The following is a 26,838-nucleotide window of genomic DNA, read 5'->3' on the forward strand; positions in this document are numbered from 1 at the left end:
CCCTGTGGATACCTGATCTTTGAAAGTGGCACCAAGGAGAATAATCCTGACCTCCCAGAAAGGAAGGCCCCAGTTAGGTACCAGTGCCCAACAGAGGCAGAGCCTTGAGCTGGATGAACTGCATACCACCTGATATTGTGGGAGAAGAAGTGCAAGGGGGGCCTCCCCAGGATGCTCTGGGCCAGTGCTGAGATTTCTGGACTGGGTTTTGCCGGATGAGCAGGGAGGGAAGAGCTACGGAGAGAAGTAAAATAGACTCCCAGCTCCTTCTGAGCTGAGAGTGGGGAGAGGCAGGCAGAGAGAGAGAAGAGGGAGGGACAGTGGGGAGGAAGGGAGAAAGAAAAAGGGGGAAGGGAGAGAGGAAGGAGCACCTGAAAAGCCAAGATTCCCAGCCTGAGTCACTTTTCTGAAGTACCTAATTCTTGCAGTCATAGATTGGAAAGGACCCCAAAGGCTGTCTACTCCAGCTCCTTCATTCTATAGATAAGGAAACTGAGGCCCACAATGACTTGCTTGTGGTCACATGGGTAATAGGCATCAGAGGTGGAGTTTCAACCAAAGTCCACTGAATATAGTCTATGTTCTTTCCATGGTACCATAAAGCCACTGAGCTGAGTGACAGTCCCACTATGCAAACCAATGTGAGGTGGTAGAAAATTATGTCACGGGAGCCAGAAGATCTAGGTTCTAACGTTGTTCTGATTTGCTGTGTGACCTTGTGCAAATGTCTTAAGCTCTCTGAACCTCAGTATGTTTTTTTCTTATCTGTTAAATAGGGATAATAATCCCTGCCCTACCTTTCTCCCAAATGGCATTATTTGGACCAAATTAAATAATAGAGGTGAAAATGCTTTATAAAGACTACTGCCTTTTCTTTCATTGTGACGTAAACTCAGAGTGTCGATATTATTATTGTTTTTGTTTTCTGTCCCAGCCTCTGAGGACACCTCTGTGGAGGAGTCAACTGGCCCTCCCAGCGGGACAGTGAGGGCATGACCAGCTGCTGCCATCAGTCACCACACAGGGACAGGACCCCAACCAGCCATGCCATTTGCAGGACCCCTGTGAGAGTCACAATGATCAGCCAGAGGTGCCAGCCCACCCTCCTTCCTGAGTTAAGCACTGCTGTTCCCAGAACCAGCTGAGTTGATGCTCTGATTCAAGTCTGCCCTGGAGCCACCTGCCAAGTCCAGAGTGTGATCCCTGCTCTTTGGCACATGCACCATGAGTCACAGTGCCAGCTCCAGGCTGGCCGACTCTCCACAGCTCTCCAAGAGCAGCCTCTTGAACATCCTGGGCAGCCCTTCGCCTGACCGGATGGGCCTCCCTGACTCTCTGCCACCCACCCCACAGAGCGGGACCCCCTCTCCAGGGCCCCCACCACTGCCCCTGTTGCCTAGTGGGTCCCCAGGGTTGGATGGTGACTGGGAGAGCCGGGAAGAGCTGCGCCTTCGAGAACTGGAGGAGGCCCGGGCCCGGGCAGCCCAGATGGAGAAGACCATGCGCTGGTGGTCAGACTGCACGGCCAATTGGAGGGAGAAGTGGAGCAAGGTGAGAGCTGAACGAAACAAGGCACGGGAAGAGGTGCGGCAACTTCGGCAGAAGCTGGAGGCCTTGACTAAAGAGCTGACAGGGGCCCGGCGGGAGCGGCAAGAGGCCCTGAACCAAAGTGAACAGCTGGGCAAGGAGGTAGCTCGACTTAAAGGGGCCCGGCTGCATGAGGAAGAAGAGGAAAAGGACCCCCAGGAGTGCGAGGAGGCTCAGGAAGAGGAAAAGGGCAGGGGCAAGGAGAAGGAGCTGGACAACAGGGTGATCTCAGAGAAGGAGAGCCAGGGGGGTGGCCTCGAGCAGGAGCCTGTGCGGGATGTGGGCTCAGAGAAACCAGCCAAGAATAAGGTAAGCAAACGGTACCTGAGGAAAGGAGAGCCTCTCTCTACTTGGGAACCGGCTGGGTTCATGCCTGTGGTCAGGCCACCGGGCACAGTATCCAAGGACGTAAGGGCCAGAGGCCTAAAGCTCTGTATTAAAGCCCCTCTAAGAGGTGTGCCCAGAAATGTTGGGGCAGGCAGGAGCCCTTCCCCCTAATCTGGATTCAGCTACTCTAGCACTTCCAAAAGCCAGGTGATTCCTTCTATCTCCCCACCACCAGGCCTGGGGGCTGGAGAGAACCCGATTGGATCGTGAGCCTGTGGATGGTTTATCCAGAGCTCTCCAAGAGCAGCTTGAGACCCACAAGTTCTTCCTTGGGGCCAGTGGTTTGTTCCTGGTGATCAGGGCTTCTGGATGGATGCCTGAGTGACCACAGCTTGGGTGCTGGGGGAATCCGGGGCACAAACGATCCATCCTGTGGATCTATGACACTGTCTAGGAGAATCTGTGGTCAACTGAGTAATAAGAACCCAAATCGCCAGATCACTCATTGAGCACTAGCTATGTGCTTAACACAATGCTGGGCCCTACTGGAAGCAGATAAAGGGGCTAGAAGTGAAGGAACACTGCCCTAGAGCCTAGGTCCTAATCTCTGCTTTACCACCGGCTGGCCATATGACTTTGAACATGTCATTGCCCCTTGGCGATCCTTTCTCATCCCTTTTCAGTTTTTGATGTCCAGTCATTTTCAGTTGTGTACGACTTCGTGATCCCATATTTGGAGTTTTCTTGGCAAAGATACTGGAGTGGTTTGTCCTCTCCTTCCCCAACTCATTTTATAGATGAGGAAACTGAGGGAACCAGGGTTAAGCAACTTGCCTAGGGCCATACAGCTACTAAGTGTCTGAGGCTGGATTTGAACTCAGAAAGATGAGCCTTCCTGATCCTGGCACTCTGTCTGCTGCACCACCTAGCTGGCCAGCTTAGTTTTCTGTACAATACAAGAGCTGGATCTCTAAGTTCCCTTCCAGCTTTAACACTTGAAATTTCATTTCTGTCACTGTGTACCATGGGAACCATGGATACAGAGCGACAGATGGGGAAACTGAGACCCAGAGATTGGAAGCCACATCTCCCAAGTCCCCTGGCTAGTAAGTGGCAGAGCCAGGCCTAGAGCCCAAGTTTCTTGACCCTGATCCAAAGACTTCCCACTACACTAAGATTAGCATTCACCCTAAACCCAAAGTAACAGGGGCTGGAAGAGGGAGGGAGCCTGCTGAGTAATGCCCCAACCTTGGCGGGGTTCTCTACAGGAGCTGGAACTGATGGAGAACCTTCTGAAGAGCAAGCAAGAGGGGCCCGAGAACTGGGAGTCACGAAGCATGGGTAGCGTCCGGGCTACCTTCAGCCGGCAGGAGCGGAGCCGACTACTTTGGGAGGAGGTGTCCACCATCGAGGAGGATGTCACCAAGGTGACTGCCCTGAAGCTGCGGCTGGATGAGTCCCAGAAGGTGCTGCTCAAGGAACGAGAGTGAGTATGGGCAGCTAGTGGGCATGTGGGGTTCTTCAAGGGGACCTACTCCGGCTGTGTTTGAACAGCTCTTGTGGCCAGCCGATCAACACAATGGCCGGCGGGTTGCAGCAGCCACAGAAAAAAACTGGGACCCAGCCTAGAGGGCAAGGGTGGACCTCTCAGCATAATCTGGAAGACAAGATGGCAGAATGTGGTATGCCTGGCCAGGAGAGAAATCCCAGCCCTGAACAAAGGCAGGGAGGCAGACTGGGGTAGAACAGTGTACACCAGTACTGGGATGAGCCCAGAGCGATGTACAAACCCAGTCAGGTAGTGTCAATGAGGCAAAGAGTAGGGGACACTGGTGGGGGAGACTGCCTGGAGATGGTGGTGGGTCTTCTTTTATATTTTAAAGGAGGGAAGGGATATGAAGCTGCTGCTTCCCCAGTAGGACCTTTGACCACTCCCCTCAATAACCAACACTTCCAGGAGGGAACAGAGAAATACAAGCTCCAGTGGGAACACTGCATGGAAATCCCTAAGGGATAGAACAGGGAGAACCAGACTCCTGAAAGGCTAACCAGGCCTTCCCCACCTACCCACCCACCCCTAAACCCCCAGGGATAAGCTGTCACTGAGCAAGAACATTGAAAAACTGGAAGGGGAGCTCAGCCAGTGGAAGATCAAATATGAGGAACTAAGCAAAAACAAGCAGGAAGTACTGAAGCAGGTGAGACCCTCTCCTACCCTCTGCTAGACTTTCTAGCTCCTTTCTCCCATGCACCCTCCGTCCTTAACCTTCTTCATTTAGGGAGGTGAAGACAGAACTCTTGGTCTCTTGTGTAGGCTTGCCTGTGTCCACCAGAGGGTGCTCTCAGCCCAGGAGAAAAAAGTCTGGCTTAGGAGTACAAAAAAATTAGTAAGAAACATTAAAAGCTGGAGAAGACTGGAAATCCTATGATCCAGCTTCCTAATTTTATAGATGGAGAGACCCTGAGACCCAGACGTAACTTTCTTCTTTCCTCCCTGCTTCCACCCCAACCTGGCTTTGAGCGTACGACCTGCTTCCCCCTTATGTCCTTGAACATTGAAACCCTCCAAGATGAGCTTCATCAGTGCTTTCCTTTAATCTGCCCCTTAAGACTTCTTAGCATTGGGGCAGCTAGGTGGCACAGTGGATAGAGCACCAGCCCTGGATTCAGGAGGACCTGCGTTCAAATCTGGCCTCAGACACTTAACACTTACTAGCTGTGTGACCCTGGGCAAGTCACTTAACCCCAATTGCCTCACCAAAAAAAAAAAAAAAAGACTTCTCAGCATCTTTATGAACTTTCCTCTTGGTCATCAGAGAGGAGCTATCCCTATCTGTCTCTTTGGGCCTATTCTCTTCCACTTCTGGCATTCCTAAAAGTTACTTCAGTCTTTCCCTTTTCAATGACTTCTGCCTCTGTTCCTAAAAACATACACAGGGCTTCCCAGTCATTCTTTCTTTTCTTTTCAACCTTCCCTTGACCATTTAATGCCATCCAGCTACTATCCCATTTCTCTTCTTTCTTTCATTGCAAGAATTTTGGGGAAATTTTCTCACCCTGATACCTTGATCTTATTACTACCCTCCCACAACCCTTTGTAATCTGGCTTCTTTTACAGTTGTACTAAAACTGTTCTCTCCAAAGTCGCTGGTGACCTAATCTCCAAATTCATTGGCCTTTTGTCTTTCTTCATTCTCCTTGACCTCTCTGGGACTTTTAACTCTACTGACAATGTCCTCCTACTGGACACCACCCTCCCGTGGCTTCGGAGATAACACATTTGCTTGTTTTCTTCCTCCTCTAACTGTTACTTCCATTTCTTTTGCCGCTTCCTCATTCTTTTCCTGACCCTTTGAAGTGGCCTTATCGTGTCTCTACCCCTTCTCTCCCTTGGCCATCTCATTTATTCTAATTACTTCCATTACCACTTCTGAGCCTGTAATTCCCAAATCTACCTAGTTCTAATCTACCTTTGGAATTCCAAGCCCATATCTCTAATTGCCAATAAAATATCAGACTGTCCCACCTCTCACTCACCATATCTAAAACTAAGCTATCATCATTTCCCTCCATCTGCTCCTTCTGACTTCCCCATTTCTATCTGTAGCACCACCGTTCATCCTGTGTCCCTCTTTTGAAATCCTGATCTTATAGTTGACTCTTCTCTCTTGCTGACTTCTATTCAAGTAGTTATGACAGAAAACCATACTGATGTTCCTTCCCATATTGTCCTTCCCATATCTCACACCAGCTCCTTCCTTCCATGATTACTGTTATCAGTCTAGTACAACCCTTCATCACCACCCACCTGACCTAGCACAGTATCTTCCAAGCAGGTTTTTCTACCTTCACTTTCTTCCTTCCCTTCTCCCAACTTTTCCTCCATTCATCCTATTTTTTTTAATGGCTACATCACTCCTCTGCTGAAAAATCTTCAGCGGCTCTTTTGCTTCTTGAATAAAGTGCTACCTCATTTGTCTGGGATTCAAGACCCTCCTTCATCAAATGTCACCCAGCTTTATCTCATATTCCTCCCCTCCATATACTCTATGGTTCTGCCAAAAGACTGCTGTCTGTTCCCAAAGAAACTGCGTCTTCCTGCCTCCATGCCTTTGCTTATATAGTTCTGGCTTCTCTGAGCCCACATCCCGCACAGACTCCCTCATTTCACCTGTTGAACTCTTACCTATCCTTCAATGCCCGGCTCAAATGCCAACTGCTTCCTGAAACTTCCCTGATTTCAGGGAAGTCTCAACCTTCCCCTTCAGACTTCACATAGCAGTTTGGTTTTGTACCTTTCTATTGCACTTATCATGGAATGTTATGAATTATACTTAAACGTGTCTGTCTCATTCTCTTACTTGGCTCTAAGGTCTATGAGGGCAGAGACTAGGTCTTAATTAAATTTTTTATCTCCTCCATTCTCTAATACAGTCCTCTGTACAAGTAGGCAACATTTGCTGAATGAATAGAGATAACGTGTATTGTAAACAAAATGCTAGATGTGAGATCAGGAAGACCTGGGTTCAAATCCTGACTCATATAATAACTAGCTATATGACTCTGGGAAAGTCATTTAACCCTTCTGGGCCTCAGTTTTTTTCCTCTGCAAAATGGGCTAGATGGGGTTAGACTTGAAAACTTCTGAAGTCCTTTGCAGTGTTAAACATGTGTTTCTGTGATCTACAAATGACTTGCACACAGTCACACAAACTTAGTGAAAGAGCCAGGGCTAGACTCTAGATCTCTAACTCCCAGTCGAGGACTATACATTGCACTAAAAATAATCACCACATAATTAGGAATTGATAGGATTTTAGAGGTCAACTAGGTCCATCATGCTCAAACCCTCTTTGGATGACCCAACAACACTAGGGCTTTCTTCCCACCCCATGGAGACACAGCTCTTTTATCCAATCTTTGGAAACCAAGTAGGTGGGCCACGTGACATCCAGGGTCCACCAGGGCTCTGACATTTGTAGCCTAAGGGCATCCCTACTCTAACATTCTATGTTCTAGAGTCCCTTCCAGTACTCAATCTGTGGCTCTGACTCTGTGCTCTACTCTTCACCCCTCTGCCCCAAATTGTCCACCTCTGTCCTTGCTCTCTGGATTCTCTGGTGACCCAGACACATGGGGTGGGGAAATTGGTGCTGTCTCCACAGCTCAACATCCTTAAAGAAATGCACCAGGATGAACTGGGCCGCATGTCAGAGGACCTGGAAGATGAACTTGGGGCTCGGTCCAGCATGGACAAAAAGATAGCAGAACTTCGGAGTGAGGTAAGGTGGAGAGAACACAAAGGGTTGGAGGGAGTCAGAGGCCCAGCCACCAGGCTCAGCCTTGGGTCTAAGAACCTTCCAGGACCCTGGTCTTCCACCCTAGCCAGGCAGGCATTTATCATTAATAGCACTTCTGCTACGGGCAGGCACAGTGTGGGGAGAAACAAGGCAAAAAGACAATGTTCTCTGAGCACTTGGTATGTGAAGATCCTATGCTCAATGCTGGGAGAAACATAAAGGTGGCCAAGATCCTTTCAGTGTACTCAAAGAGGGTCTGGTTTAGTTAGGGAGATAGGTGTAATGTGTGTATGTGTGTGTGTGTGTGTGTGTGTGTGTGTGTGTGTGTGTACACACACACAACTATAGTTTTATATATACATAGACACATGCACACATGTACATACATCTATTCATACATATACACAACTGTAGACATGTCTGACAGGCATATATATACATATATAGGTATGTGTATGTGTATATAATGTGCTCGTGTATATGTTTCTATATGTATGTGTACATTGATGTCCATGTCCATATACATCCATACACACAAATACCAATAAAATACAGAGTTCCCTATCCTTGGGGATCTTCCAGTAATAAGGCTTTATTCCTCAGGAAGCCCCCATCCTCTTTGGGGAGGACACATACATGTGAGGAAGACATAGGACACGTATAGCACAAACATACAAACAGACCCCAGCTAATTATAGCTGCTGCAGCTGGACTTACTTCCTGTAACCAGAAATGGCCCAGCAGAATTGGGAGCTGGGGGAGCCCAGCTGGGAGACTCTTTCATCTCCCACGTGAAGAGTAGGTCCCCTTGCAACTCTCCTCCAATTTTGCTTCTCCCCCCCCCCCAGATGGAGCGTCTGCAGGCAGAGAACGCCGCCGAGTGGGGCCGTCGAGAGAGGCTGGAGACAGAGAAGCTAAACCTTGAGAGGGAAAACAAGAAGCTTCGGGCCCAAATTGAGGACCTAGAGGAGGTGCTGGCCCGAAAGCGGCGTCAGACAGCCAGCGCCCTGGATTCCGACCTCAAGGCCATCCAGGCTGAGCTCTTTGAAAAGAACAAGGTGGGGGGACCTGGACCTGGGTAGGCCCTGCAGCCCTGGTGAGGGGGAATGGAATATCTAGCATTGCTACATTTATGTGGCGCTTTTAAGATTTTCCAAGCATTTTACGTATATTATCTTGTTTGATTAACAACCCTTTGAAATATCCCCATTTTACAAATAAAAAAATCGAGGCTGAGTTAAGTGACTTGCCCAGAGTCACATTTTAGCAAGGTTGCAGGATGTAAAATAAACCCAGATAATTCATCAGCATGTCCATACATCACCCACAAAACCTGCAAGAAGAAATAATAAGAGCTACCCCAAATTGCTAAAATTATTATTTCAACTGGCTTTTTAGTTGAATTTTTAGGATTTTCCAAGTATATCATCATAGTGTCTGAGTAGGAGTTGATTTCAGGTCTTCCTGAGTCCAAGTCCAATGTTCTAGCCTCTAACCCATGGCCAGAGCACAAGAATCAGCCGCAAGCAGGGAACATCCAATCTCTTCTACTAGAATGGCCTCTGGGGACACAGTCAATAAACATTTATTAAGTACCTACTATGTGCCAAATTCTGTGCTAAGCCCAGGAGGTACAAAGAAAGGTGAAAGACAGTCCCAGTTCTCAAGGAGCTCATGGTCTAATGGGGGAGACAACATGAAAACAACTATGTACAAACAAGATATCGACAATAAACTGGAGAAAATCAACAGGGTGACAGACTGTAGACTGTGAAGTGAAAAGCAGAAATATTATCTCCATTTTTTTTTTTAACCTCAGGAACCCACAGTCAAGGAAGACTTAGAAAAACTGTGAGGGAGTCAAGTTTGTTTTGGGTGCCTTTCCCCTTTTTTCCCTGGAGGATTGTGTCCAGTTCTGGATACCCTATTTTGGGAAGGATTAATAATTCAAAGGGTGTCCAGAGGATGTAACTAGGGTAGTGGAGGACCTCAGGATCATGGCATATGAGGTTCCAAGGGAATGGGAAGCTTCTTAAAAGCAGAGGCTGTTCTCTTTCTTTCTTTTTTTTCTTTCTCCTTCCTTTTTTCTTTCTTTTCCCTTTCTTTTTCTTCCTTCCTTTCTTTTTCTTTCTTTTCTTCCTTCCTTCCTTTCCTTCTTTTTCTCTCTTTTTCTTCCTTTCTTTTTCTCCATCCCCTAACATAGCGCCTATAGTAGACACTTAGATACTTGTTGAATGAATAAATCAGTTGAAGGAACCAGGGATATTCATTCTAATGGAAAGAAGTCTTCGATGAGACATGATATCTGCCTTTAAATATTTGAAGGGCCATTTAGAAGAGGGACTTTACATGTGCTGCTTGACCACAGAGGACAAAACTAACAATAATGGGGGGAAGTGAGAGACAGATTTTGATGAAAAGAAAACCTTTCTCCAATTTAGAGTTGCTCAAAAGTGGAAGGGGTCGCCTTGGGAAGCAGTGAGTTCCCCCTCCCTAGCTGTCTTCAAGAAAAGACTGCATCATTTGTTCTATATTTTGTAAGGTAGATTCTTGCTCAACAGTGGGCCTAGATGGTCGCTAAGATCCCTTCTGAATCTCAAATTCTATCATCCTCTGGTGGTGCCCCTTTCTTCAAGGACCCAGAGTCCTCTTTCACTTAGCATTTGGCAAGCCCATTCCTATCCTAGCAATCAAAGGAAGAAAGCCTCTTCATTCCTCTCTCAAGAATATCAGTTACCCGTTCATGGCCGAAGTCTTCTGCCTCTTCTCCATTTCTCTCCCTTCTTGGCATTTCCACTATACTTTTCCCTATGGCCTCCAACCTCCCTTTCTCAAAAATCTTTTCTCTTGGTCTCCATGATATTGTTTTCTCCTCTTATTTCATCTTAGCTTCTTAATAAACAAGTGTGTCTTAAGTGCTTACTTTTTCAATTCAGTTCTGCATACTTTATTGAATATCTGCTATGGTAAGGTGGCCATCCAATCAAGGTGATTCAGCCCATCAAGAATTTACCATCTAGTTGGGGGAAAGAGATACATATGGATGGAATTAAGTAACACCGAAGACAATTGGTTACCACAGTTCACTAGCTGTGTGACCTTGGACAAAGTCATTTCTCCTCTCTAGACCTCAGGTCTTCCTCTGTATAGTGATGAGGTTGGATCCTTGAAGTACTTTCTGGGGCTGATTCCCTATGCATCTAGGCTCCAAATGCTTTAAAACTTCAAAGAAGATCACTGGAGACTAGAATTGAGGAAAGAGATAGGCTTCACATTGGGCTTTCCAGGATGAATAGGATTTGGATGGAAAAGGAATAAGGAAGACCATTCCAGGTAGGGACCATGAGCTAACCTCAGCCAGATTTTCCCTCAAGAGTATTGTCTGAGTCACTCCTATACCTGTAGATTATTTTTGTTGTTGTTCAATCATTTCACTTGTGTCTTCCTCTTTGTGACACCATTTGGAGATTTCTTTGCAAAGATGCTGGAGTGGTTTTCATTTTTCTTCTCCAGCTCATTTTACAGATGAGGAAACTGAGGCAAACAGGGTTAAGTGACTTGCCTAGGGTCACAGAGCTAGGAAGTATCTGAGGCCAGATTTGTACTCAGGAAGATGAATCTTCCTGACTCCAGGTCCAGTACTCTTTCTATTGTGCCACCTTACAGCCCCATAGACCACTTAACAGGTTGATAAGGCTCTAAAAACCAATTTACACTAAAGTGTTGATGACCAATAACTGCTTTATAAAAGACTTACATTTTAATTCCCACCTTCCATGTTTTAACCTTGAGGAATGAACCTCTGATGATGAAGTGTCAGATGTAGAAAAAGAGGTGGGAGAGATACCTTGGAGAGGAAGAATTTGCCTCAAAACACCCCATTTCCCATAGTGGAAAGAGTGCTAGACTGGGGACCAAAATATTTGTATATGAGTCCTGGCTCTGTCTTGTCACCCCCTTATTCAATCAACTCCATTGTTCAGTCATTTTAGTCATGGCCAACTCTTTTTGACCTCATTTAGGGTTTTCTTGGCAAAGATATTAGAGTGATTTGCCATTTCCTTCTCCAGCTCATTTTACAGATGAAGAAACTGAGGCAAGCAGGGTTAGGTGATTTACCCAGGGTCACACAGCCTGAGTCCAGATTTGAACTCATGATCATTCTTCTTTCCAGGCCAGGTACTCTATCCGCCATGCCACTTTGCTGCCCCTATTGTCCCCTATAGCTCCCCATTGCCTTCACAATCAAATAGAAAATTCTCTGGCTTTTAAAGCCCTTCAAAACTTGGCACTTTCCTGGGGGCAGCTAGATGGCGCAGTGGTTAAAGCGCTGGCCCTGGATTCAGGAGTACCCGAGTTCAAATCCAGCCTCAGACACTTAACACTTACTAGCTGTGTGACCCTGGGCAAGTCACTTAACCCCCATTGCCCCGCAAAAAAAAACCAAACAAACAAACAAACAAAACTTGGCACTTTCCTACCTTTCCAGGTCTTACACCTTCCTCTTCTCCCCTCCAGTCCAGTGAGACTGGCCACCTTGTTCCCTGAACAAGAACCTCCATCTCCTAACTTTGAGCATTTTCCCTACTTGTCCCCCTATCTGGAATACTCTTCCTCTTGATCTCCCTCCTGGCTTCCTTTAATTCTCAAATAAAATCTCACCTTCTGCAAGAATCCTTTCCTAGGCCTCCTTAATCATGGTGTGTTCCCTCTGAGACTGTCTCCAACTAATTCCGTATATTTCCTGTTTGTTTCTCCCCCTTCCACCAGACCATGAACACTTTGAGAGCAGGGACCGTCTCTGCCTTTTTTTTTTTTTTTTTTGTATCACCAGCACTTGACACATAATAGGTGCTTAATACATGCTAATTGATTGACTGACTAACTAGCTATGTGAAATTATGCCATTCACTTCCTCTCTTCCAGCCTCAGTTTTCTCTTCTATAAAATGGCAATAATTTAAAAAATGTTAATAATAATATTTGCACTACCCACCTCATGGGTTTGTTGTGAGCATCAAATGAAATTATGTAAGTAAAGAACTTCATGAGTCTTAAATATGTCATATCGCTAAATTATAGAATTAAGAGAACATCAAGTCCAATCCATATCTAAACAAAAATCTCCTTTACAACATACTCAGCAAGTGGTCACCAGCCCTGTGCTTGAGGATGTCTAGTGAGAAGGAACCCAAGATGCCAGGTCAGACAGCTGGGCGGTAGCTTAGTGCAGAGTGATGAGCCTGGAGTTAAGAAAACTTGAGCTCAAATCCAGCCTCTGAAATGTACTGATTGTGTGACTGTGGGGAAGTCATTTAACCTCCGTTTGCCTCAGTTTTCTCAACTGTAAAATGGAGATAATAATAGCACCTACCTCCCAGGATTGTTATAAGGCTCAAATGAGATAATATTTGTCAAGTGCTTAACACAGTATCTGGCACGTTATTGTTGTTTCATGACCAGCTCTTCATGACTCCATTTGGGGTTTTCTTGGCAAAGATACTGGTGTAGTTTGCCATTTCCTTCTCTGGCTCATTTGACAGAGGAGGAAATGGAGGCAACCAGGGTTAAGTGACTCACCCAGGGTCACACAGCTAGTGAGTGTCTAAGGTCAGATTTGAACTCAGGCTTTCCTGACTCCAGGCCCAATGCTCTCGCTACTGCACCACCTAGCCACCCCCTGGCATATAGTAGGTGCTGTATAAATGCCATCCTCCTCATTATTTTTGCTATTTTTATGTTTGCCTGTATTCAAGTCATTGATAACAATGTTAAGTGAGACATAGATGACATAGTAGATAAAGAGGTGGCCTCACTCAGGAAGACCTGGGTTCAAGTCTCAACCTCTGACACACACTGGCTGTGTGATCCAGAGTAAGTCTTTTATTTTTGTTTTTTTATTTTTTTGTAGGGGCAGTGGGGTTAAGTGACTTGCCCAGGGTCTTACAGCTAGTAAGTGTCAAGTGTCTGAGGCTAGATTTGAATTCAGGTCCTCCTGAATCCAAGACCTGTGCTTTACCCACTATGCCACCTAGCTGCCCCAAGAGTAAGTCTTTTAAATTCTCAGTGCCTCCCCCTCCCCCAGCAGCTCTCTAAGACTAAAACACAAGGTGCAAAGATACTCTTCTGCTTTAGTAGAATGAGTCATTCATCAAGAGCTCCTTTACATTGATAAAATAACTGATCTAATTTCAAAAACAAAAACAAACATCAGAGCCCAGAACCAGCACAGATCCCTGGGGTACTCTACTAGAGACCACCTTTCAAGGGGATTTTTTAAAACCTGAATTTTCACTGATACAGGGAATCCCCAATGTGAAAACCTCCTCTGCCAAGGCAGTTCAGTGCCTTCTGTGTACCTTAGAGCTTTGAAGAGTTTCCTGAGGCCCTAAGAAGGGCCACACAGTCAGAGTGTGTCAGGGGCAGAACTGTGCACAGGTTGTCTGAACGCTGAAGCCTGTTTTTTAATCCACCAGCATGTGTGTCCTGCCATCCAAGTGAGGTGGATTCAGGAGCACTATTTAGCATCCTTCTCAGGCTCCTTCTCATCCACCTCACCCTTAGCCCCTGCCTTCTTCGCAGGAGCTGGCAGACCTCAAGCATGTACACACCAAGCTGAAGAAGCAGTACCAGGAGAAGATGGCAGAACTGGCCCATGCGAACCGGCGGGTGGAGCAGCATGAGGGTGAGGTCAAGAAGCTGAGACTGCGGGTGGAGGAGCTGAAGAAGGAGCTGGCCCAAGCCGAAGATGAGGTGATGGGGCCAGGGGTGTGACCTCGCAGTGGTGCTGGTGATAATGAAAATAATAGTAATAATAGTTGGTATTTATGTAGGGCTTTATGATTTCTAAAGTGCTTTACATATATATTAGCTCATTTGATCTTCCCAACAACCCTGGGAAGAAGGTGCCATTATTATTCCCATTTCACAGATGAGAAAGGGGAGGCTGGCAGAGGTTAAGTGATTTACCCAGGGACACCCAGCTATTCAGGATTTGAAGGATTTTTTATTTTTAAAAATTTTATATATACACATACATATGCATATATACACATTATATATAATTTTAAAAATTAAACGTGTGTCTATATACACACACATACACATACATTTATTTAAAGAAGGACAGATAGGTATAGTGTTTCTTGGGCTAATGAGATTATACATAATATAATATATTTATTTAAATATTTAAAATTTAAATATATAAATAATTGTTCTGTTATGTGGTTTTTATGTATGTATGTACATATATGTATATATGGGTATGTACATATATACGTACGTACATACATACAAGCAAAATTTCATTAGCCCAGGAAGCAATCTGTGTCCTGAGCTTGGCAAAACAGGGGGTCTCCTCATATTTTGTCAGCTCCTTCCAAAAATTCTATATGGTAGATGCTATTATCTCCATTTTATAGACAAAGAAACGGGGACTGAAAGAAGCTGAGTGACTTACCCTAAGTCATATAGCTAGTAAGTATCTAAAGGCAGGATTTGAACTCAGGGCTTCCCGACTCCACCTCACCACCTAGTTGTACAGCTCCAGTGTTGGGGCTCTGTGTTATATACTACAGGATAGAGAGATAAGGGAGGTACAGCCCCTGCCCTCAAGGAATTTCCCATCTAGAAAGAAAACTGAAAGGCAGACATAAAAAGTGAACCAATGATCATATAGAGACAGCTCATGTAGTGGAAAGAACATTAGGCCCAGAATCAGTAGGCCTGCCATTGAACTCCAGTTTTGACCTAGAATTGATGCCTTGAGCAAGTTACAGCCTCTCTGAGCCTCAGTTTCCAAAGGAAAATAATCTTTGCACCATCTGCCTCACAGGATTGTTGTAAGAAAACCAGGTTATATTATAATGTAAATATTATATCCTACCAGTTTATATTATAATATAAATATTAAATTATATCTGGTTATATTATAATGTAAATATTGTATCCTATCAGGTTATATTATAATATAAATATTATATTATATCAGGATATATTATAATATAAACCTTATATTAGGTTATGTTATAATATGCATTTTATAAAAAGATTAGTTCTCATTATTAATGTAATTACTGATGGTTGTCGTTTTTAAAAATAATGATGTGATGCTAGGCAATAGATGGAGAGTACTAAATCGGTAGGGGGAAGGGGGTTACAGGCCATAGGAGTTCAAAGGAAGGAGGAATTGCTATGAGCTAGGGGGGTAGGGTAGGGACAAAGATGGCTTCAGGGAGGAGTTAGAGATAGGCCTTGGAATAGGCATTGAAGGATGGCCAGAATTTGGAAAGGCACAGGAAGGGGAAAAGCAGCCAGAGAAGAAGGCTTGGGTGGAGGGAACTGTGGATTTCACTTGCCCACAGCAACCCTGGGTCATCATCTCCTGGAGGGGCAGGAAGAAACCTGTGCCCAGGGTGATTGTTGCTGTCTCCACCCCATAGCTGGATGAAGCACATAATCAGGCTCGGAAGCTGCAGAGGTCCCTAGATGAGCAGACAGAGCACAGTGAGAACCTGCAAGTACAGCTGGAGCATCTGCAGTCAAGGTATATGTGTGTTTGAGAAGGGCATGGAGGCCCTGGGGGTCAGGGGGAGCAATAGCCTGGGGGTGCCACCTCTCCCATGAACAGAGTGATCACGCCCAAATTTCCTGTGATGCTTCAGTGGTTCAGGGAAGACTCCCTGAATTCGGGCCCTTGGTATCCTGGGAGATTGGGTGAGCCACAGGGATCAGCTTTGGGGTAGCCCCCACGGAGGGTTTCCCATGCTCAACTTAGTCAGGCAATTCTTACCATGAATGGGCCTGCCACAGTGGACAGAGCCTGGAACGGGGTATTTGGGGGGAGAAGACTCAACTCCTTCAGTATCCAGGGGCAGGATCCTGTTGTTGTCCAAACAGGAAGGGAAAGGGGCCCAGGGGAGGAGGAACCTGAGAAAGGAAGAGGAAGGGGATGGAAGAAATACTTGGGGGGTGGGGAGCACCAGGAAGATGCCAGCACAGCTGGAAAAGTGAGGATTGAAATCTGGGGAAGGGGGGGACCCAGAAACAATGAGAAGAACAGGAAGGACAGATATCAAAGGCAGGAAACAGGGATGGAAGGGTTAAGGAAGAGTGGGATCTGGAGGGTAATTGGCAGGTCAGATAAGAAGCTCCTTGGGAAATGAATCTCTTTAGCTTCCCAACTTTGGCCCTGCTCCTCAACAAACTGGGCCCCAACCGAGAATAGAGATTTGCATGTATCTGATCTGGGCTCAGCCCCCAACAGCTGAGGGTGCCCCAGATATCCGAATATGGTAGGAAAGTATAGTAAGCCTGGGTTGGGGGGAGTCTGGGAATCCTCATAAATACATCCCCACTGTCTCCTCACCACTCTTCCACCCCAAGGGGGATGGGAGCCCCAAAATGATTGGTCCAGGACCCTCTGTCATTGACAAATAGCAGAGACCATCAGCTGCATAACAACTCTTCAAACTGGTCTAATCCACTTACCCTTTTCGCCCTTCCTGGGCCCGGTGGTGGGAAAGAGGTGGCCAAAGGGAAGGGTCAGCCCTGAGTTGATGAGGAGGAAATGTTCAGTAAGTGCCTTTAAAGAGATTGCCTTATCAGCGAGTGTGTGATGGCTGGTCCCTGGGGAGCTCTACAGGCCTGGACTTTCATTCACCCTCTCACCATCTATCAAACTTCAGCTTTCACTCATTCTCACACACTCCAGTTTCTCCCTCCCCTTTCCTCTTTCTTAGATTCCCATTCCTTTTTGCTCTCTCCCCTTCTCTCTCTTCCTCCACCCCTCCTGACTTACATTTCTACTCTCTAACTTCTCTTTCTTAATGTCCAGCTTTTTCCTCTCTCTGTGACCTCAGGCAAGTCTTATCCTGTGTCTGGGTCTCAGTCTCCTTGTCTATCAAATAAGGGTGCTGGACTAGGTGAGGTCCCTTCTGACGTGAGGTATTCTGTATTCTCACATTCTGTAATTCAGTGCATGTTTTCTACTTAATTAACTTCCTCTTTCTTTCCTCACCTGCCTTCCTTATTCCTTTGCCTTGACAAGAAAAGAGTCTATATTACACACACACACACACACACACACACACACACACACACACACACACACACACACACACACGGCAGCTAGGTGGTGCAATGGATAGAGCACATGGAGCAAGGAAGACCTGCCTTTGTAGGGCCTCAGACACTAGCTGTGTGACCCTGGGCAAGTCACTTAACCCTGATTGCCTCTCAAAAATTTTTTTAAATAGTCTCTATATAAAGGACCAGGCTTTGTGGCTGGAAGCTCCAGGTCTCTCCATAAGCCCTGCTCATCCTTTCTTTTTTTTTTTTTTTAAAGTGAGGCAATTGGGGTTAAGTGACTTGCCCCGGGTCACACAGCTAGTAAGTGTTAAGTGTCTGAGGCCGGATTTGAACTCAGGTACTCCTGACTCCAGGGCTGGTGCTCTATCCACTGCGCCACCTATCTGCCCCCTGCTCATCCTTTCTTAAGGCCTAGAGTTGAATCCTCCTTTATTTAGCTGCTGAATTCTCCACTGGCCTTTCTCACTTTTTGTTTCCTAACTGGAGCCTCTCAGGAAAGAATGCTTTAAGTTCCTTATAAGGGAGCAGCTAGAGTGCATAGTAGGCCCAATTTGTCCTTCTTCCCTAGTAAATAGAGTCCCCTCCTCAGGCCCTGTCCTCCAAGATACTTGTGTGGCTAACAGCAGTGATGTACCTGAAGCCAAGACTCCCTGAGAGGCCAAAGGACCTTTGATTTCCATAAGCAGGATTAGCCAGTTTTAAAAATCTGCAACCCTACCCAGGCAGCTAGGTGGTATGGTGGATAGAGCTCTGTGCCTGGAATCAGGAAGATGTGAGTTCACATCCAGCCTTAGACACTCATGAGCTGTGTGAACCCTGGGTAAGTCGGTTGAACTCAATTTGCCTCAGTTTCCTCATCTGTAAAACAGCATCTACCTCCCAGGGTTGTTGTGAGGATCAAACGAATAATTGTAGTGCTTAGTGCAGTGCCTGGCATGGAGTGAGCACTATATAAATGTTAGCTATTGTTATTCACTACCTTCCCTAGCTACCTTTTTATTTGCCCTTCTGCCAAATAGCACTTCTGTGTCTCATTGTCCAGATCTGTACCCACCCAGCAATCATCTGAAAAGGATCCCATAAACTCAGATGTTAATGACTAATAAACCATCCCATCTTTTCAGTGAGAGCATCTGAACAGAGGAGGCCTTAACCCACAGGAATGCACACATTCATAGAGCCATTCCCAGCTGGGCTGGGCTGGGCTAGTTGCTCCTCCTGAGCCCCCTGACCCTGCCTCTGGGCACCACCATCTTCAGATCTATGTGTCTCCTTATACAAGTCACAGCCCTGCCAAGGAGATCCTCTCATGGGGCCTGCTGCACACATGGTCCTGGACCCTGGCTTTTTGGGGCAGAGTTCTTACTCCTAGATCCCAGGAGATGATTAGTTAGGCTCCAAAATCCCCTGAGGGAGAACACCTCGGGGTTGCAAAAACAGAAAAGGAGTTCTACACATTTTAAGATCCTCCCATTTTCTGGCTCTTAAAAAGTTGTTTAAGATTACAAAATAAAAGATTTGGTGTTTAGGGGCCTTTCCAGCAATAAATCCCCTTAAAATGGCCCGTGGCCCAATGAGGGCTGAGCTCTGAAGTGCCTTCATCTAGGGAGGGGCTACCAAGTGGTTTTTCCCCTTTTTTTCCCCTCCAACTTTTTGTTTTTTAATGTTCTGGGGACAGCGCCACTAAATCATGCAGGAGTAATGGAGGCTTGGTCCCTTCCCTTCCCCCCTCCCTTAATAATTCATGCCTTCCAGTAAAGATGAAGCCATTGAAGCCACTTTACCAGGAGAGTTATGGGTGGAGGAGGGGGGAATGGGGTGAGAAAGGGAGGGGGGCCTCTCCATCAGCAATTGCGTGGCTTTGAGTTGAAGTTTGGCTCATAAATTTCAGGCCGATGGAATTTTAATTTGAGGAAGAGCAAGGGCCTGGGAGGAGGCTGAGAGCTTTTCCATTGACAACAGGAAAGTGAAGCGCTGACACAGAGCCCCTGACACCCCTGTTCACTGCCCTATCTCATTTCTATGTCCTTGAAATCTTCAGAGGTCCCCTGCCACCTCCAGGGTGTCCAAAAAAGGCCCCTATCTGTCCATTTGGGAGCTCTCAGTCTTTATGGAGGACCACAGCTATATTGCGGGCAGATGTTTAACTAGTCTAGTATGTGTCTAGGACATACACAGAATGAAGTTAAGTAACAATACCACCTAGTATCTAGTCAACATGCCCAAGACACTGGCATAGACCCCAAAGGCTGTGGGAGTATTCAGAGAAGGGAAAGGTTGAGGTCAGGGAGGAGGAGGGGAGACCCGAGAGGATGGGCAAGCAATGCCCCAGGTGAAAGAATGTTCTGAACAAAAGTGAAAAGCTGGGCATGTGCAAGGTGTGTTCAGCCAATCATAGACTGGCCTGACTGGAAGGGAAGGGTCCACTGGATAGGTGATGTGGTGTTGTACAAAGAGACTCCCCACCATTTTGGGGGGGAGTTAGAAGCCCTAGTCTGGGGTCATGGCTTTTTTTTTTTCTTCCAAATTTAGTACCTGGTTGATCTTGAACTAAATCCCTCTGGACTTCATCTTGTAAATTAAGTGGTTTGGATTAAGTGATCTCCAAGATTCTTTCTAATCAAATGACTCATACATTGAGGAATTAAATGTTAGGGAACAGTAGAAGATAATGCTCAGTGGACTGTGCAGGGCCTTGAACACCAGACAGAAAAGACTAGATCTAATTCTGAAAGGCAGTGGGAAGTTCCTGGAGGCCTATTAGGGAAATGGTTTATTCCCTGAGCTATTTTCTCCTTCCTCGATCATCCTGATTGGAGGAAGGAAAGACACTCTGGCCCAGACTCAGGGATTACTGGGATGGTGGCCTACCTCTTCAGCCCACACAAGCCCCAAGGTAGCCTGACCCATATCAAGTTGGATTGAGGTAAGGACCCATGTTAGAGTATTCCTACCAATTTCCTCAACTATAAAAATGTGAATAATAGTAGCACCTACGGGGCAGCTAGGTGATGCAGTGGATAAAACACCGGCCCTGGATTCAGGAGGACCTGAGTTCAAATCTGGCTTCAGACACTTGACACTTACTAGCTGTGTGACCCTGGGCAAGTCACTTAACCCCAAATGCCTCACGAAAAACAAAACAAAAATAATAGCACCTACCTCCCAGGGTTGCTGTGGTGAGGATAAAATGGAATAATATTTATAAAGAGCTTTGCAAACCTAGGAGTACTACATAAGTGCCTGTTGTGCTTGTTGTTGTCCCCTAACAAATGAATTGCAAAGCTTCTGATCCAGGACAGGCTCTGAGCTATTAGAAAGAGAGACAGAGACAGAAAAACAGGCAGGCCCAGGAGAAGCTGCCCCTCTTCAGTGGACATGTGTATGTATGTATGTATGTATGTGTGTGTGTGTGTGTGTGTGTGTGTATACACACTGGGAAAGAGAGAAACAGAGACAGACACACAGACAGAACACAAACACATGCACGACAGAGAGAGGGAGAGACCCAGGAGATGTTGCTCTCTGTAACTCAGCACAGAGACGATTGTCTCCAGCGGGCCCCCCCACCCTCACTTCTAGTCACAAGAAAGGATGAGCTCTAAGGTCCAAGGGGAATCTCTCATCCTCCCAAGTCCTTGCCCTCCGGAAGACAGCCATATTCTTTGTCCCCCTCCCCTCACTTCCCTCCTGCCGCTCCCTAAATAACAATTCCTGCCTGTAATGTGCTGCTGCTAAATACTATGGATTAGAAAAAGCTGTAGAGCAATGTCAGTCTTTTCGGTCAAGTCCATTCCACACGCCTGCTCAGAGCCAGAGGACAAGGGGCTGCTTAGGAGGGGGGTCAGGGTGAGTCAGGCAGGAGCAGCTGCCTCATCCTCCGTGCTGCCTTTGCTCCAGCCGGCATATACTCGGAGCTCTCATTTCTATAGTACTTTAAGGTTTCCAAGGCACTTTACATATATTCTCATTTGATCCTCAAAACAACCCTGTGAACTACATGCCAATGTCACCTCCGCTTTACAATGGAGAAAACTGAGTGCTAGTAAGGCTAAGCTACTTGCCCAGGATCGCACAGTAAGGATCTGAGGCAGGATTCGAACCCTGATTTTCCTGCCTCACAAGTCCAGGGCTTGGTCCATTATACAATCTCTGATCTTCTACACCCCCAGGCAGGGGCCTCTTTTCTCTGTTAAGGGAAGCTTTATTACCCCAGTCACCCAAGCTCCAAACCTTTAGTTATCTTTGACTCATCCCTCTCCTTAGTCCTTTTCCCCATCAGTCACTAAGTAATTACTTCAGAATGTTCCCTACTTGCCTTTCCATTCTCCCTGTCTCCATCCTGGTCCAGGCCCTCCTTATCTCACACCCGAACCAACATAAGCCTCCTTTACAGTCTCCCATTTTAGCCTGGGCCTCCTCCACTCTATCTTATGGTAGACAGCAGATTTCTCTTCCTAAAAGTGTCGCCATCACTCACTTCAACAATAAATGCCTAAATCCACTAAGTGCCTGTTGTGTTTGGGCCTCTGCCCACTGGCCTGGGAGCTTCATGAGGACAATGCAGGTATTTTACATAAACTTGGCTCCCCACCCCCGCCCCTCCCCTAGGACAGAGTTCTGTACACAGGAGGCACCTAAAAATGTTTGTTGAAGACAACATGAGGACGCACTCTATGACTTCTCCGGTCAGAAATCATTTTGCTGGATTTTTAAGATCCCTTGTGGAGTTGGAACCATTATATGAGAGAGAAGATATTTAGAATAACATAATAATCATCTGATGTTCAGGTTTGGAAGGTTCCTCTGAACCTGGGGAAACAAATAGGAACAAAAGGAAACAAGCATGTGCCAGGTGCTGTTCTAAGGGCTTCACAAATATTATCTCATATTATTAATCATATGATCTCATTTGATCCTCACAACAACCCTGGGAGACAGGTGCTATTAGGATGCTCATTTTATAGTTGAAGAGGTTAAGTGACTTGCCCAGCTTGTGAATGTTTGAGGCTAGATTTGAATTCAGGTCATGCAGGGCCTGGAGTCAGGAAGACCTGACCTGAGTTCAAATCTGGCCTCAGACACTTAGAAGCTGTATGACCCTGGGTAAGTCACTTCACTCTGCCTCAGTTTCCTCATCTGTAAAATGAACTGGAGAAGGAAATGGCAAATTACCCCAATACCTTTGCCAAGAAAACCCTCAATAGGGTCATGAAGAATCCGACATGACTGAAACAGCTGAATAACAAGAAGAAACTCCTTTGCCCAGCCTTCTTTCTGCTTCCTAACCTAGGCAAGATTCCTCACTAAGTGGAGGATGCGATAACTTTATTCCCACATCTGTGTCTTGGCTCCTCCTGTGCTTCCCACCTGGAATGCCCCCTCATCCACTCTACCGCTTCAAATCCTGCCTGTCTTTGTAGTCCCAATTTCCCCATGAACTGTTTTTGGCCTCTCCTATATTTCTACAATGTTGGCTGTGTCTACCGCACAGCTCAGCATTATGTTTATTACTCACAGTTGTTCTGCATTTATTAGTTTTATCTCAAGGAAACTTTAAGCTCCCAAGGGCAGGGACCATGAACATCTTTATATGACTTCACAGAGCCTGGCTCAGTTCTGGACACAGGCTACATCAGTCTTTCAAGGACTGGTGGGTTTTCTCAGTGTTTGTATTCCTTCCACTGACACAAATTGCAACCTTTTTACAATTTTGTAGGCACTCTGTACCTAGCACAGTGCACATAGCATGCACTCTATAGTTGTTGATCTGAATAAATGGATGATTAAATTAAGAAAAAAAAATTTAGTAGGTACCCTTTAAAAGTTGCTGTGGGGGGGGGCAGCTAGGTAGTGCAGTGGATAAAGTGCTGGCCCTGGATTCAGGAGGACCTGAGTTCAAATCTGGCCTCAGACACTTGTCACTTACTAGTTGTGTGATCCTGGGCAAGTCACTTAACCCTCATTAACCCTGCAAAAAAAAAGTTGCTGTGGCCAGTGTGGTGATGCACACTGGTAATTCAACTACTGGGGAGGCTGAGGTTGGAGGATCTCTTGAGCTTGGGAACTCTTGGCTACAGTGGCCAGTTAGATACTCATTTAGATGCTCCCACGAATTCACCAACACTGTGAATCTCCATCCCCTCTCCTTTCTCTCCCCACCTCCCCCCCACTCTCTACCAGGAGCACTGGGGGCCACCAGGCTGCCTAAGGAGAAGTAAGCTATCCCAGGTCTTCGATGAAACAGGTGAAAGATCTTATTTTGATCAGTAGTGGGATCAGATGCAGGGATAGACCCTGCACTTCAATCAAGACAAGGAGATACAATCTTTTTTTAAAAAAAATGCAGTAGCCAGGGGCAGCTAGGTGGTGCAGTGGATAGAGCACCAGCCCTAGAGTCAGGAGGACTTGAGTTCAAATCCAGCCTCAGACACTTGACACTTACTAGCTGTGTGACCCTGGGCAAGTCACTTAACCCCAATTGCCTCACCAAAAAAAAAATGCAGTAGCCAAAAATTTAATTACTCTGCAGCAGCACAGTGCTGAGCCTGTCAGTCTTCTCCAGCAGCTTGCCCCTACTCATTCCCTGTCCTTCAATCTTCGATCTATCTTTGTGTTCCTTCCCTAGTGCCTGAAATCATATGCTAGTCTCCATCATCCTTAAAAATCCCTTCCTAGATCCTACCATGCCTCAGATTATTGTCCTATATCTCTCCTTCCCTTCTCAGCCAACTCTTTGAAAAAGCTTCCTACTGTTATTGCCTTTGCTTCCTCTCCTCCTAGCTGTGTGACTGTGGGCAAGTCACTTAACCCTGTTTGCTTCAGTTTCTCATCTGTAAAATGAGCTGGAGAAGGAAATGGCAAAACACTCCTGTGGGCAAAAAACTCCGATGGGGTCATGAGGAGCCAGACATAACCGAAAAATGACTGAATGATAACAACAACATACATATTGTCTTCCCCTAATAGAATATAAGCTCTTTGAGGACAGGGACTGTTTTTGCTGACCAGCCCAGTGCCTGGCACACAATGGGCACCTAATAAATGCTGACTGACCAATCAAGATGATGCTTATAAATGGAACAGATGGTCCTTTAGGAAGCCTGTACTTTCCAATTCAGGAGGGCCTCAATTGAGCTTGTGCTGTTCTGGCATAACTCGAAGAAACTGGGATCACTTCTGCTCCTTTATGAGGCATCCACTTTTGTAGATGCTGGGCACGCAGTCATGCTCAATGCTTTGGGTTCATTAATGATATGAGATCTATGACCCCTCTCCCAAATTTTAAACTACACGCATAAGACATTAGCTTCATTCCTGTCCCTGGGCTTCATAATACCCAAGACAGTTGAGTAATAACTCTAATTCTTTATACTTAATAATAACCTCTAGTATTTATATAGCACTTTAAGGTTTTCAAAATACTTTACATACGGTGTCTCACTTAATCCTCACAGCAGTCCTGTGAAGTAGGGACTATTATCACACCCATTTTATGGATAAAGTAACTGAGGCAGACAGAAGTTAAGTCACTTTGCCAGGGTTATACAACTAGGGAGTATATGGGGCAGGCCTTGAACTCAGAGCTTCCTGACTCCAGACCCAGTGCTCTTTCCATCTTGCCATCTAGTTGTCTCTAAGTATATAATATCTAGCTGCCTCAATATGTTTATTGAGCACTTTATACTTCTAAAAATGCTTTTACTTCATGGGAGATCCTCAGACCAACTTAGGGAATATGGGACCATAAATTACCATTCTCATTTAGAAAATAAGGAAACTGAGGCACAGTGAAGATAAGAGACTAGCACCAAGTTACACAATTATTGAGCCCCAGGAGGACTCATTCTCTTCAGTCTGGTGCTCCTTCTAATATACCATACAACTAGAGAATCTATTGGGACGAGGTTAATGGATGGCCAACCTCTAGAGCTTGGTTGAGAGCCAAACTGCCTCCTCCCCCTCATTTTGACAGATAAGGAAATTGAGGTCCAGGAAGACTCAAGAGTCTTCCCAAGGTCACAGCAGCAGCCAGTGTCAGAAGCAAGATTTGAACACAGGTCCCCTGACTTTTGGGCTGGTGTTCTTTCCACTGTACTATATGCCTAACAGGGACTTCCATTGCAGTTATCTTGATGTACCAATTTTCCCCTGCCTTGAGTGGGACCAGCAGCACTTAGAATTTCCTCCGTGTGTTCTCTATGAAGTCTCTGACCCCATCTCCTTCCTCTTCTCCGCTCCTCACCCGGTCTGTAGGCTCCGCCGGCAGCAGAACGCCCCGCTCTTTGGAAAGATCCGGAGTTCTCGGTTTGGGACTGAAGAACCCGGGGATGGTACCAGTGACCTGGATGAAGATGAAGACCTACAGATCCAAGTCCCTTAGTGCAAGGGAAGGAGGAGGGAAGGGCCAGCCTGCATCAGGGAACATTACTTGGGCCAATTCTCCACGAACTATAACTGGTCCTTTTTAGTGTCGACAGCCCTGGGCCTGTGCTGGGAGCCCTGAGACAAAACGGGAAGCTGCCTGGAACCTGGGCCTTGCCAGGCTGAGGCTGAGGGTAGGGTATACCCTCCTCAGGACAGGCTGAGGTGATCCGGCAGATCCACTGGGCCGGATTTCATCCCCCTGCTCTCCCAGCTGATACCTCTCATTCCTCTTTGTCTCTCTTTCCTCCCCCTCCCCTAGCCTTCACCCTCCCCTCAACCTACTGCAGAATCAACAAGGACGTTACTAAAAATAAGATAATGACTTTATTGGGCCATTAAAGAGCAAAGTGGGCACTGAGACCAAGCAGGGTCCTGCCTATCCAATTCCCTGAAGAGGTAGGAGAAGTATTCTATTATACATATATATATATATTATATTATATACATGCATACATGCATATATGTGTGTGTGTACTTGTACCTGTTTTATTTTTATAAACATGAGCTAGGGGAGAAGCTGGCTGTTGTTAAAGGGACTTGGGGATTTAACTCAGACTCCCACTCCCCAGTTTGGGGTACCCTTTTGGACTTTTGCATTAAAAGAAGACAGCCAGGAAACCATTGGGAAGACTACACCCAGCCCAGCTCCAGAGGTCTGTTGGGACAGAGGATTGGGCAACAAGCACATTTTTACAAACCCAACCTTTTTTAATAAACTGAGTTAAGATCACTTGAGGTTGAGTCTGGCTTTGTGGAAAAGCAGGGACTGGCGGATGCAACAAAGAAGGTCCTTGACCTTGAAAATAGCTTTCTAAGATGGGAGAGACAGAGTCTCAGGCACCACTGCCTCTTCCTCCTCCACTCAAGGTCAGAGGGGGCATACCACTTAGACATACCACTCATGCTCTGGGAGAGTCACTGAGACTCGGTGGAAGGAACCCTGGACTGGGAGTTAGGAGGCCTGAAGCTTAATTCTGGTTGTGCTGCTGTGACCTTGGGTCATCTGCCTCCCCTCCAGGCGTCTCTGGTACCCCTAGAGGATGAAGGGATTGGCCCAGACGATTTTCTAAGGTCCTTTCTAATGACGACAGGGTATGATACTATAG

At 46.2% G+C, this 26,838-nt stretch overlaps 1 protein-coding gene across 1 annotated transcript in view; it reads left to right on the top strand.

The window, feature by feature from the left end:
- CCDC102A (coiled-coil domain containing 102A) overlaps positions 1-26,462 on the top strand; it is a 44,513-nt gene extending 18,051 nt beyond the window's left edge. The window contains exons 2-9 of the mRNA XM_043985773.1: positions 935-1,896; positions 3,183-3,400; positions 4,004-4,112; positions 7,080-7,196; positions 8,063-8,272; positions 13,796-13,966; positions 15,658-15,761; positions 25,562-26,462. Coding sequence (XP_043841708.1) covers positions 1,225-1,896; positions 3,183-3,400; positions 4,004-4,112; positions 7,080-7,196; positions 8,063-8,272; positions 13,796-13,966; positions 15,658-15,761; positions 25,562-25,688 — 1,728 coding nt within the window. The 5' untranslated portion in view covers positions 935-1,224 and the 3' untranslated portion in view covers positions 25,689-26,462. The remainder of the gene's footprint in view (positions 1-934; positions 1,897-3,182; positions 3,401-4,003; positions 4,113-7,079; positions 7,197-8,062; positions 8,273-13,795; positions 13,967-15,657; positions 15,762-25,561) is intronic.
- The last annotated feature ends 376 nt before the right edge of the window (positions 26,463-26,838 follow it).

The sequence above is a fragment of the Dromiciops gliroides genome, chromosome 2 (assembly GCF_019393635.1).
Source record: "Dromiciops gliroides isolate mDroGli1 chromosome 2, mDroGli1.pri, whole genome shotgun sequence".
Lineage (NCBI taxonomy): Eukaryota > Metazoa > Chordata > Mammalia > Microbiotheria > Microbiotheriidae > Dromiciops > Dromiciops gliroides.